General features: G+C 62.4%; 3 protein-coding genes across 3 annotated transcripts; all 3 read left to right on the top strand.

The window, feature by feature from the left end:
- Positions 1-1675: 1675 nt before the first annotated feature.
- Positions 1676-2740, top strand: EMIHUDRAFT_52732 (hypothetical protein; the record flags this gene model as incomplete). The annotated part of the gene is made up of 1 exon (XM_005780638.1): positions 1676-2740. A coding segment is annotated over one exon (1065 nt), but the record flags the coding sequence as incomplete, so codon positions are not given.
- Positions 2741-5797: 3057 nt separating this feature from the next.
- Positions 5798-6288, top strand: EMIHUDRAFT_234866 (hypothetical protein; the record flags this gene model as incomplete). The annotated part of the gene is made up of 2 exons (XM_005780637.1): positions 5798-6041; positions 6236-6288. The coding sequence occupies 2 exons, from the start codon at positions 5798-5800 to the stop codon at positions 6286-6288; spliced, it is 297 nt and encodes a 98-aa protein (XP_005780694.1).
- A 2621-nt stretch (positions 6289-8909) lies between these two features.
- On the top strand, positions 8910-11678 carry EMIHUDRAFT_456968 (hypothetical protein; the record flags this gene model as incomplete). Its single annotated transcript, XM_005780636.1, has 4 exons — positions 8910-10196; positions 10365-11281; positions 11398-11488; positions 11655-11678. Exons 1-4 carry the CDS (start codon positions 8922-8924, stop codon positions 11676-11678), a joined length of 2307 nt encoding a protein of 768 aa, XP_005780693.1. The 5' UTR covers positions 8910-8921.
- Positions 11679-12974: the final 1296 nt, after the last annotated feature.

Here is a 12974-nt window from a genome sequence, read left to right as displayed (position 1 = left end):
AGTCCGCCCCACCGCATTCTCTGCCGTCAGTTACAAGCCCCCTTCGTCGCCGAAGCGTCTGCAGCCCCTCCTCTGCCAGCCAGCTGCCGCGCGTGTCCATGCATCTTGAGCCCGCTTCCCGCACCCCACCCCGCCCCGCAGGCTGATCGACTTTGTCCCCCGTCCCCCGTCCCTCTCAGTTCAGACCCCGTACACCTCCACAAAGCGAATATAGCTGTTTGTGCACATCCAATGCAAGCGCCCGTCTCAACCTTCATGATGATGCGACTTGCACAGGACAACTCGATCATGGACAACATCGACTACAAAGCGAAGGTCGGCTTCGTGCCGGCTGGCGACGGAGGCCGAGTCACAATCGTCCTCTCGTTTGCGTCGGAATCCCCTTCGCTCCTCGGAGCCGAGGTGCCTGTCAATGCGCGTGTTCATCCTATCAGCGCGATCTTCCCGTCCCAACTCCGCCGTATCGTCCCTGGCCCACAGGCGTGCGGCGCCAAGAACGCCCTCGTGAAGGACGTCCCCGCAAAGTCTGGCGCGGAGGCCTCCGACGAGAGCATCATCAAGAAAGACCTGGCCGCGGCAGAGGCGCCCGCCGCGGGCGCGGTCGACTCGGCCAAGGCCAAGGCCACGGCCAAGGCCGTCGGCATCCCGCCCGAGAGCGAGCCCAGCCCGCTCAAGGACGGCATTGACGCCATCAAGGGCGCCCTCAAGAAGGACATCCCTGCGGCAACGTCTGGCGCGGAGGCCTCCTTCGACGAGACCGGCGCCATCAAGAACGACCCGGCGCTCAAGCCGGCCACCGAAGACGCGCCGGCTTTCTTGCCGGTCGCCGCCGACGGCGCGCCGCTGCCGTCGATCAAGGAGTTTTCAGTGGAGGAGCCCGCCCCGGCGGTGAGCGCCTTGTGCTTTCTGTGTGCTGCGTCTGGGAGCCACGCTCCTAATCCCATCCCGCTTTCGATAGGGCGACGCCGACTGGACGGTCTCGGCCAAGGTGTTTCCAGAGGAGAAGCCCGCCCCGGCGGCGAGCGCCTCGCATGCTGCGGTGCAAGCGGAGCTGCGCTCACAGCTGCTGACGCGCCCAGCTTGCGCGTGTGCACAGGACATCTCCGAGTGGACGACCCCCTCAAAGTCGCGCCGCAACAACGAGCGCAAGGAGGCGTCCGCCCCGATCGACTGCAGCAACGGTTACGGGGCCCTGATCGGGGCGGGCGGCGACGAGGGCATCGTCGGTGGCGCCGACACCGGCAAGGCGCCTTCCAAGGCGACCCGCGGATCCACGCCGTCGGCCACAAACTCGGTGCTCGCCGCCTGCATGTGCGGTTTCCGCCCCCTGCTCGCCGCTCACAGCCAGTCTCGCGCCCCTGTTCAGGGCGCGACGGTCATCAAGCCCAAGACGGTCAAGCCCGAGACGGTCAAGCCCAAGACGGTCAAGCCCAAGACGGTCAAGCCCAAGACGGTCAAGCCCAAGACGGTCAAGCCCAAGACGGTCAAGCCGGTCACGCCGGAGGGCTCCGTCTCTCCCTTCGGCTTGCTCTCGTGGCCCGAGCTCTGCACCGTCTTCATCTGCCTCATCGCGGCGAGTGCTCACGGCGGCCTTCTAAGCGGGTCCTTTGTGCTGGCGATGCGATCACTCTCCCCTCTGGTGCCGCTTTCCTTCGCACATGCGGTCACCGCCTCGCAATGGGGCATCATCCTCGACTGTGGCTCCTCTGGCACACGCGCCCGTGTCTTCAGCTGGCCGGAGAAGGGGTGGAGCATCACCGAGGCGGATGTCGAGCTTGAAATTGAGCCAGGCATCTCGTCGTTCGCCAACAACCCGGAGGCCTTGACCGCCTATCTCGCTCCCCTTCTGGACCAGGCCCGCCTCGCGGTACCAGACCCGAGTACTACAAAAGTCCGGGCTTTTGGCACGGCGGGAATGCGTCTGTTGTCCGAGATGGAGCAAGTGCCTATCTGGTCGGCTGTTGAGGCGGCAATCACAGCTTCTGGCTTTGAGTTTGCGGCGGCCCACACCATCGCCGGTGGATACGAGGGCCTCTTTAACTGGCTTACGAACAAGTACGTTCTCCAGACAACGCTCGGAAAGGATGTGTTCCTGGGCTGCCTCGACTACGGTGGGGCGTCCTTTCAGGTCACGTTTGCGCCGGCAAGTGGAGTCATCCAAGATTTTGGCTACCGCCTAAGGGTTGATAGCTCCCAAGAGCGCGTCTACTCGTACTCATACATGCGGTCCGGGCAAGATCAGGCGATGCTGCGCTATGCAAAGGCGTTGGCATCCAGGAGCCAGGAAAGCCCGATTCTAGACAGCCCGTGCCACAATCAAGGGTTCAACTTTTCCATGAACGTGGCGGGCGCTGGCGAACGCACCCTTCGTGGCACAGGCGACTATAGCAAATGTAAAGAGCTCACACAAGCGCTGCTTAACCAGCAGAACGAATGCCTGCTTGAGCCGTGTGCTGCACAAGGCGTCTATCAGCCGCCGCCCACTGGCGTCAAGTTTTGGGCTCGGGGTGCGCTCTTCTTCACAGCCAACGGGCTCGGGCTCGTCGATTGGGGCGACGCAAAGGCACTTTCGACCAACCAAATCAGCGCAAAGGGCGCCGAGTTTTGTGCAAAGCCATGGGCCGACGTCGCGTCCAAGTATTCGCAGAGCTACTGCTTCTCGAGCGCATACATCGTGGCAATGCTCAACGCGTATGCCTTTCCGCCCAGTGATGAAACGGCGGTTGTGTACTCACGCAAGCTCCACGGCTTCTCCACAGGTTGGCCACTCGGGGCGCAGCTCTTTTTCATTGCAGAAGCAAAGGTGGACATCGCGCTCGACAATACGATGATGGGCCCTGCAGCTAAGTCGTGCTCGCCCGCCGAACCGGCCCGCTGCTCGTTTGCCAGCACCGATTGCGCAGCTGGCACATCGTGCAGCTGCATTGCCACCTCCATGAAGGGCAACACACAAGAGCGGCGGGTGCTGTTCGCCAGCCAGCAAGCAGGCCAGACGATGACGGACAGCTCGACGAGCGGTGAAGCGTCGTGCTACTGCTTGCCTTGAGCTGGGAGCTTCCAGCACGACATCTACGGCTTCTGACGACAACGTGGACCTCTCGCGGCGGGGCTGCAGGCGGTGTACCCGCATACAACCTCCGTCGAGAGCTGCAGGGGTAAGGGGAGGGTAGCGAAGGCCCGCCGTTGCAGTCCTGGGACACGGATTGGCGGCCGGCTGAGGTGCGGCCGATGATTGCGAGGCGCGCCCCCTTGCGAGGCGGTACAGTCCGACAAGTGAGTGTCGGGTGGTTGCCGTGAGCGTCCACAATGTGGCGCAAGGAGTCCCATGCGGCGAGCTGAAGTGTGTGCGTTTGCGCCGATGGTTGCGAATGCCGCTGTGCCGTGCATGCGAGATCGGATCACGGTCATGAGTGTTTGCTTTGCATGCGGGCCCATTGGGCAAGGAAGGGGGAGCGTTGTGGTGTATCATGACGCAGGAAGGCACACACGGACAAGCACACCATACGAACCACAAACGTCGGGCGGGCGGGCGGGACAACACAAAACAACACAGGTGCGCAGCACAGCGAAGCACACAGGGCGTGCGCCATGATGGAAAATAAAAACGGACGCGCGATCGCGGGCTGCGGCTCAATCAAGGCTCTGCCGACGAATAGGGTTTGGTGGAGCGCCCTACTTCTCCGACATCTCCTCCTCCTCGGGACCCCACGGAGCCATCTTCTGAACCAGACTAGAGCTGAGAGCCGAGCACACGAACGTTGTCAGTCGTTCGTTGAAAGATCTCCGGGGATTGAAAGATCTAGGGATCCAATTAGAGGTGGTGAGACCTGGCCTGCTTTAATGCATAATGGTGAGCGTTCAACCTAGCGGCATTCTGACTAGGCAGGATCCAGCTCAGTAATAATACCCTCTCTCTCTCTATGTATTTTATAGAATAAGATCCTCGCAGGTTGGGGGCGGCACGACAACCGCTTCTATGCGCGTGTGGGACTTGCGTAGGCCATCCCACGAGCTCTGAAGCAGGCAGACAGGCCGTGGTCTCTGGGCCAGGCACGCTCGCTAGCAGCCGACCGACCCCGAAACAAAGTCGCAGCAGGAAGCTGGAAGCACATGTCAACGGCCGCTGTGCAGCCTGCGAGACGATCCACGAATGCAAAACACGCGTGGCGAAGGTTCCATCGCGCATGGGTCATTCCTCAGCTCATTCCGGAGGTCGAATTGGGTCGGAGCGTGCGCCGATCGGCAGCTTTGGGATGAGCGAGGAGGCGACGATCGCCTCCGGGGACTGCATGGGTGGAATGGAGACACTTCAGATTCGGTAGTCGTCGTGACGGTAAACAACGCCGAAGACATCGTTTTGGGCGGTGCTTGGCATGTCACGGCGGTGCTCCTACTCGATGGCCTCGTCATCGACAAGCTCGCAACCTGCCGGGGATAAATTATGTTGCTGTTACGACTGCGCACTTCCCAAAGGCAGCGGATGCCATCAACCTTCTCCGACCCTGTAATTGTTTGATCCGAATCTTGATCCACAGGTGGAAGGCGCTTGTGCTGTTGGACTCGCCGGTCGATGACGAGCTGGATAATGTAGCGAATGCGCGCACTGGCCGAGCCGAGGGCAACGAGAAAGTTGGCGATGTCGTTTAAGCCCAGAGAGCTCGCCAGCGCGACGTATGCCGGTTCGTCCATTGTCAGTAGGCACGGCTCGCCGTTAAGAGGCTCATCGCACATCGGAGTGGGAGTGCACCGGTGACGCAATTTAAAGACGCTGGGTGAGGCGGTGTGCGTCGTCGAGCGGCGCTAAAGGTTTCCGAATTGTCGTAGAAGGATGTTTTCGGCGGATGAGATCGCGACCGAGCTCAGGCTCGCCGCTGGAGGACGCCACCGTCGCCTAGAACCCCTGGCGCACTACGTGCCCCCCCACCCCCGTTGCAGGGCGGCGCTTTATTTATGTCCGCCTTGCTTGTGTGGGCGAAGCGCGGGTGCGTCAGAGCTGAGCCAAAGTTTTGTTAGCGCCACATTCACCTCCCGTAGAGCGTACTCATCGGCGCGGGCTCTCTCGGCTACGGGACCGGCCCCAGCTTCGGCTGAGGGCTGACAAGCTGCCGAGCCCAAATCACTGTGAGAGTCGTGATTTCTTGTACTTGTTGGTTTTCTAAAATCTCTCTCTCTAGAGCGTAGTGCGTAGAGGGTCCTCGTGCCGCAGAGGGTCCTCGAGAGCTATAGCCTATACTCGAGTAGAGGGTCCTCTACTCGATCGATCGAGTATGCGGAATCGACCCTACTCCCTATATCCAGCCAGTGCTCAAGTGCTCAAGTACTCGCAGGACGAGGCAGAAGAGAACGACGCGACAGAGGAGGAAGTGACAAGGGAGAGAACGACGAGAGTGGGACGGCCGCGAGGTGGCATGAAGGTTGCAGCGAGAAGCGGCGAGAGACTGCGAAAAGAGATACGAAGAGGCAGACTCCCCAGGGTGGGCGACGGCTAGCGCATCACACTCCTCTCCTTAAAATCCCTGTGGTGGCGGCGTGCCGTTCTCCCATCCCATCCCTCCCTTGGGTTGTCTGTTTTCTTTCTTTCTTTCTTTTCAAGTACTCGATTGTAGTCTAGAGGGTCCTCTCAAATGAATGAAACTTCTGAGATCATTTGTGCTGTTGAGCGTATCAGATAAAGCCCGCACCCGCCCCAAGGCCCCGCGGCCAGATTTTTTTCTGTAGTCGTTGCGGTTCGCCTCCTGGGTGGCGGTGCCCCGCGCGACCCGCTCGAACGCCCAGCGCGCAGCGCCCCGTCGCCACCATGGCCGAGGACACCTCGGCTCAGGACTACGTCCGCGTCAAGCGGCGAAACACCATCATCTTTCTGTACGTCCAGCTCTCCGACACCGCCTCCGACCTGCGCCAAAAGCTGAGCGCCATCAGCAAGGTTGACGCGGCCGAGATGAAGCTCTTCCTCGACAAGAATGGCGACGTGCCGCTCGACGAAAAGAAGAGCCTCGCCGACCAAAAGGCGCGCCCGCTCCCAGGCCGAGCGTCCACGCAGTGTCGCACCCTAGCAGTGCCCGCCACCCGCCTCCGCTGCCGACCCCGACGGCGCGCCTCTGCGGGCGGCGCAGGTCGAAAACGACCAGGAGATCTTCCTCGTCTACAGAACGGAAGGCGCCAAACATGCCCGCCCGACGCCGCTGCGCGCAAGCCGCCCGGCCCACCGACCCCGACCCGCCGCCTCTGCCGGCAGATGGCAGCAGCTGGGAGCCCGTCGAGGTGGGGGCGCCGGAGGAGGGCGCGTGAGGATGCGTGGGCAGGAGCAGCGTCAACGCACGGTGCGTCGCACTCTGCGGGTGCGCCAGACGGGACGCGAGAAGGGGATCGCGCCGGCCGCCGCGGTTGGTCCTCTCACCGGCACCGCGCCGATACTTGCCACTGCCACCACCCTATTTCCCTTGCTTTCCTGGCGTACGTCTGGCGGCATGTACGAGTATGTACCCCGCAATTTGAGGGAAAAAGTGATATATCTTTACTTCGGACGTGCCTCCACCGGCACGCCTCGCACGCCCCCCGCAGGCCGCAACCCCCGCCCCCCGCGCGCGGCGGTCCCCCCCGCGCGGGAGCCGGGACGGTCCCTGCCACACTGGGTATAGAGAGGTCCCATGGTATAGACTCTCGTGGGCTGTCCGCCCCGCCCCCACGCCCCACCTGCCCTGACTGCACAGGTGCCCCGACGAACGGCGACCACAAAGCGGGGGACCGCTGCGCGTTGGGCGCTGCGCCGGCGGTACTTTACAGTGCGAGGCGTGGCGATAGAAATCGGGGCGTCGGCATCCAGCAGCCGATTTCTGTTTCGGCGAGGGAAATCGGGCGAGCCAGCAGCCGATTTCTGTAAGCGATTTCTGCCAAAATTTTCTTCGGCGCTGCGCGCCGGTCACTATACGGTCTAGATACTAGTACACTAAAAGGTTGCCCTGAGATACGAATTCAATCCTCCCGCTTAACCTTTATTTCGTGTGTGCGTGCTCGCTCGTGCCTCGTGCGCCGAACCAAGTTCTGCTTCAACAAACCCGTCGAGAGGCCACGTCACGCCGGTGTCCCCTTTTTCTGCATCTTTGTGGGTGTGGCAGCCCACTTTGCCAGTCCCTAGAGGTGTCTTTGACATTTGACTTCGATGTCTGGTGGGGGACGATTAGCAGCCGATTTCTATTTCGGCCAGGGAAATCAGCCAAATTTCCAGCAGCCAATTTCTAAACACCGATTTCTAAGGCAAGAGCACGCACTGTATATGCCTAATCCCGCATTATTGAAAAATTCAAAAAACAAGGCTCGCCCTTGGCGCTCTTGGCCCTCTCGCCCCCCTCTTCCCCTCTTGTCTCTCTCGCACCATCCAGGGAGGCTGCCACTCTAAAAAGCTCTCGAGAGAGATTTTGTTGTTGAAAGCTCGGTAGGGATGGCGGATGCAGCTTGCAGGAAAAAAGATGGATTTGGACAGGAACGTTTTTTTCACACAACACTAGGCACGGGACTGGCGCGCACTGGCACTAACACAGGTACACCGGCATAAAATTCTTTCTTCACTGCCTTCAGCTGGGGCAACGCGCCGAGCCCAAATCACTGTGACAGTCGTGATTTCTTGTTGGTCTTCAAAAATCTCTCTCTCCAACGCGCAACGGGGGATGGGAGAACGCTGAACGCACGCCGCCACCACACAGGGATTTATTGATTTATTTAAGGGAGGAGAGTGTGATGCAGCCGTCGCCCACCCTTGGGCGCCTGCTTCTTCCTATCTCTCTTCGCAGTTTCTCGCCAGCAACCTATTTTCTTCCTCGGCGGCGCGCGTTTTTTTTTACTGTCGTTGCTGTCTCTCCCTTCTCGACTGTCTGTGCTTGCTTGTGCGTCTTGGGTGCGGGGTTGTGTTTTTGTGTGAAGGTGCTTGTGCGTCTTGGGTCTGGGGTTGTGTTTTTGTGTGAAAGCTGCGCGAGCACATGCTGGCTTGCGCCGCACTGCGGTACATGGTGGGCTTGGTCTACCGGTACCATGGCAATGCCGCTGAGACTGGTGAGTACCTGTACGACCCGAACTACACGCCGACGCGGGACATCGAGCAAGTGGTCCACACGCTAAGCGCAATGTTCAAACCGACCTCTGTCGAGCCTGAGCTCAGGCAGGGGCTGTAGGTAGTGAAAGACCTTCCCTGGGTCTGCAACTCTGTCTCTCACACCCTCCACTGTCGTCGCCCGCGTGGTTCTTGTTTCTTATCACCCTACCGTAGGGTACCGAACTTAAGGTAAGGTAGTTTGAGTTAGGTTAGGTGCTTTGCACTGAGTTAGGTACGGGGTAGCAGCAGTTAGGTACCGGATTTCTTTTTTGGTACCGGCGACGGCCCCCTCGGCCCTCGCTGGTACGACGAGAGGGTGCGGCGAGTGTGAGGAGGAGGGGGAGGGGGAGGAGGAGGAGGAGGAGGAGGAGGAGGAGGGCATCTAGTAGCGTAGGCACTCGTAGTCGGGCGTAGGTGCTCGTAGGTCGTAGCGTAGGAGGGAGCGATGCCTCAGAGTGGTGTGCGGGCCGCGTGGCCCGTGTGCCGGTCCGGCTGGACCGAGAGGTGGGTAGCAGGAGTTAGGTACATTACAACAGGAGTTCGGTAAGAGGAAAAGGGCTCCCTAACTCAAGCTACCTTACCTTAAGTTCGGTACCCTACTCGAGTACGGTACTGTGAAGGAGAGTTGTGAAGGTGGTAGCGATGAGCTCACTATAGCTAGAGCTCACACTAGAGGCCGTCATCGCATTCGCCCTGGGACCCAGCGCTGACTTCTGACTGTCGATGCTGTCTATCCCTTTCTGGACTGTCTGAGCTTGTGCGTCTTGGGTCCGTGCTTGTGTTTTTGTGTGAAGGCGGAGCCGGCATTCCCTTGCCAGGCCTTCTACCCTGCCGCATGGCGGCACCCTTGCTCCTCGGCAGCATCGCTGTACCGGTGCTCTCGACCGGTGGCGGAGACGACGCACCGGTGCTCTCGACCGGTGGCGGAGATGACGCACCGGTGCTCTCGACCGGTGGCGGAGATGACGCACCGGTGCTCTCGACCGGTGGCGGAGATGACGCACCGGTGCTCTCGACCGGTGGCGGAGACGATCGCGACTATATTGTCCTCTCGCAAGTCGGTGGGCGCGAGGCTTGCCACGAGGCGTGTGTGGCGGAGAACGCGACTCTCGCCTGCATTGACACTGATATTGAGACATATCGCGTCTCGCAGCTGCTTCGGCACGCGCCTGGTCGCGTCGGCGACGCATGGCTCGCTGCGTGCAGCACGGAGTACGACAACTGGGCGCCGGGTCAGCCGTCCGATGGCGACTGCAATACCGTCGACCAAAGGGGCCGGTGGCACGCCGTCGACTGCCTTAGCGAGCGGCAGTGCCTCTGTGAGCGCAGCGGCGGCGTAGACTATGAGAGCGAGGCGTGGCGAGAGCTGGCCATCTTCCTGGCTGCGAATGGGCTCTGGTCTGCGCTGCTGTTCACCGCCTTCTTGCGCTGGCTTCGCGAGTCGAAGCGACGAAGCCAGGCCAGCCTTCCCAGCGGCGGCGGCAGCCGGAAGACGCGCTTCTCCGTCGCCGCGCGCCTGCGCAGCGCCACCCGGGTCGGCCGGTCGCTGCGTGCTCGCGTCCAGGGGCTGCTGATCACCGTCGGCGTCATCGTCCTTTCGTGGGCCTTTTTGCCGTCGCTCATGTTCATCTTTGGGTGGTGGCCGCGACGGCTGGCGGGCTCGTGCTTCGTGTGGCTCCACTTTGCGATGCTCGGCGTCTCGTCCATCGGTCTCGCGGTCCGCCCCGTGGACCACGCCGTCATCCGGTACATCTCTTTGTTTGCGAGCGTCGTCGCCTCTGCCCTCGCCGGCCTGCTCCTCTACGCCTCCGTCTCCGGGCTCGACGACCCGACGCTGCGGATCTGCTTCTTCATCGGCGGCCTGGCCGCGCTCACCTTTTGCCCGATCTTCTACCACGCCTACTACGTCTCTCGCACGCGGCCTCGCGCCGCGTGGCGGGGCATCTGGCTCGGCTGCCGCCTGGCGCACGGTGCGATCGGGGCGATGGTGCTAGTCTACTTCACGCTGGCGGCGCTGCTGGACCAGAAGCTGGTGCCCGACTGGTGGCCGTTCGCCACCTCCACCGACCTCCTCCAGCACCCCGACGGCATCCCAATCATCTCCTACTCGGTCTGTGCCCTCCTCTGGTCGGCCGTCACGACGCCGCGCGCGCGCGGCGCGGCCCTCGCGTGGGTGGCGCGACTCGGCTCGACGGCGGAGGAGCGGAGCGCGGCCGTGGTCGCCGGGCTCTGCTCGCACGCCAAGCTCTCCACCTCGCAGCTGCTCCCCTCTGCCGAGGAGAACTTCCGCGTCGTCTCCTTCGACAAGCTGCGCGCGTCCGACTTCGACCTCTCGCGGCCGAGCCAGGTGCAGGACCACTCGCACAAGGCGGAGCTCGGGATGTGCGACGCCTTCCTCTCGCACTCGTGGCACGACTCACCCACCGCAAAGTGGGACGCCCTCTGCCGCTGGGCGAGCGACTTTGAGAAGGAGTCGGGCCGCCCGCCGCGCGTTTGGTTCGACCGCGCCTGCATTGACCAGGACAAGCTGGCGGAGAGCCTCGCCTGCCTGCCCATCTTCCTCGCCGGCTGCGCCAAGCTGGTCGTCCTCGCGGGCCCGACGTGGCCCTCGCGGCTCTGGTGCGTGATCGAGCTCTTCACCTTCCAAAAGATGACGAGCGGAGCGCAGCTCGACCGCATCTCCGTCATCCCGCTCGTCGACGGCCAGGGCACGGACGCGCGCAAGCGCTCGCTGGAGCGCTCCATCGGCGCGCTCCGCTCCTTCGACGCCGAGACAGCCACCTGCTTCAAGCCGGAGGACCGGGAGGCGATGCTCTCCGTGATTGAGGCGAGCATGGGCTCCTTCGGCGAGTTCAACAGTTGGGCGAAGACGGTCTTCGAGCACCGCCGCCTCTCCGACCGGAGGGCCATCGAGCTCATCTCGTCGCGCGTCCCGTCCGGCTCGCAGCGCGCACTCAGCCGGATGACGCGCGGCCTGCGCGGCAGCATCACCGGCTTCTTCCGCATCGGCGCGCGCGGCCTCTCGCGCGGGCGGAGCACCGGCGCAAAGGTGGCGTCGCGTTCCACCGCCCCTGGCGGCGTGCTGCAAGAAGCCGGCGGAGGAGGAGCATGCCAGCAGCTGCATGAGTCGCGAGATTCGGAGGAGCTGCGGAGAGAGCTCTCGCTGACGATAAAGGTGGTACCGCGGCGCGGCTCGTGCCCGTACTAGAGGACTGTCCAATGCAGCAACTTCGCATGTGTATTAAATTTAATTACATTTTTATACGGTTATACCGTCGAAGCAACAAGCATGCATCGGCGCGGTGGAGCAGGAGTGAAAAGTCCAACGCGCTCGTCGGTGACGGTGCCCCCGGAGATTTCGCCGCGCTCGGCGAACCTCGACAGCGGCACAGCGCCCCTTCGGTGCGGGCACCGGGCTGGCCAGGGCATGCGCCATGCACAGCTCTCTTTGCGCCTGAAGCCTGGAGAGCAGCTCCTCTGCTGCTCACACGCTCCGCACAGTTGGCACAGCCTACTGTGCGGCTGCCACAGCTGTCACAGCGATGGGCTCGCCCTCACTGGCCCTCAGTCACTTGTGCTGCGGCTTGTGTGAGGGCGTAGCGACAGCCGACACTGCTCGGCGACTGCCGGCACACTGTGTGAGACCATGGGTGTGAGGTAAAACCACGCTACCAGCGCTTGGTCACATCAGCCCTGAGGTCATATCCTTCTCCTCTGTTGATGGTAACACTTGTCTACTCGCTGGAGCCGAGCAGGAGGGCCCGGCGCACAACCCCTGGTCAACTCCCGGTCCACACCCCGTAGACTCTAGAGCTCAGAAGCTGGGCTTATAGTCGATCTGCCTCGACGACTTGTATTCAACCTGTCCCATGCTCTCCGCCTTCTCCGTCAAGGACGCGGCCTTGGTCTCCAACCAGTCGCCGCCGTCGCCGAAGACGCCCACGCCGTTTAAGAGGAAGAGCCCCACTGCGATGGCGCCCAAGATATTTGGCGCAGCAGCGAGCGCGCCTCCGAGTTCGGGCGCAGAGTCAGGCGCTGGCGGCGGGCTACCGAGCTCAGCCATGGACTTTGCGCGTAGCATGTTGTCCGTCTCCGCAAGCGCGTCCAGCTTGGCATCCGCCGCCGCCAGCGCCTCGTCAATGCGCCGCTGCCGCTCGCCAGGTCCGCTGGCGTCAGTCCGGACTAACTTGCCGTCGGCGTCGTAATAGTCGAGACGCGGTGGCGCGACGCGTGGCAATGTTCGGGCTGCTCTGGCGTCCCGCAGCTGCGGCGGCGCGACGAAGCAGATCGTGAGCTGGACAAAAAGCAACATCGCCGCGCAAAAGAATTCATGCGGCCCCGCGGTCCGGTCTCGCCACCGCAGCTGCGGGGTTGATAAAGCAGGCCGGCTGCGGCTCCTGATGTACCTCCGCTTTTGGGTGGCGGTGCGCGCGCTGCCGACGGCGCTCGCCGGCGTTCGCGGCGCTACGGCGCTCGCGGCGCGCTCGTGGCGTTCAGGGCGGCTCGCGCGCGCGCACACACACACATGCATGCATGCACAGACCTGGCACAGACACACCTCAGCCCCTTCCCTCAAGAGGCAGACGCCCAAGCAAGGGTGGCGACGGCTAGCACCACACTCCACAAAAACTCTTGCCCACACTCCTCTCCTTCGCTGTTGTCTTTCTTTCGGTGTTTAGTATCGGTGTTAGTCAGCGAGATTACAGCGCAGCAAAAATGAAACCCTTCGGGTCGCTCCTCATCGCAAACCCTGTCAGCAGAGTCTCCTACGGGAATGTACGTAAGAGCTACATACATACACTGAAAATGAAGCGCGTCGCGGATGACCGACAGCCGCGCGCCTCGAGCCTCTCGCTCCTCTCGCGGCACGACGCGCCCCGCGCGCCGG

This window comes from Emiliania huxleyi (assembly GCF_000372725.1).
Source record: "Emiliania huxleyi CCMP1516 chromosome Unknown EMIHUscaffold_210, whole genome shotgun sequence".
Classification (NCBI taxonomy): domain Eukaryota; phylum Haptophyta; order Isochrysidales; family Noelaerhabdaceae; genus Emiliania; species Emiliania huxleyi.
Note: the sequence above shows the minus strand (reverse complement) of the source record. Positions and strands in the feature narration are given on the sequence as shown.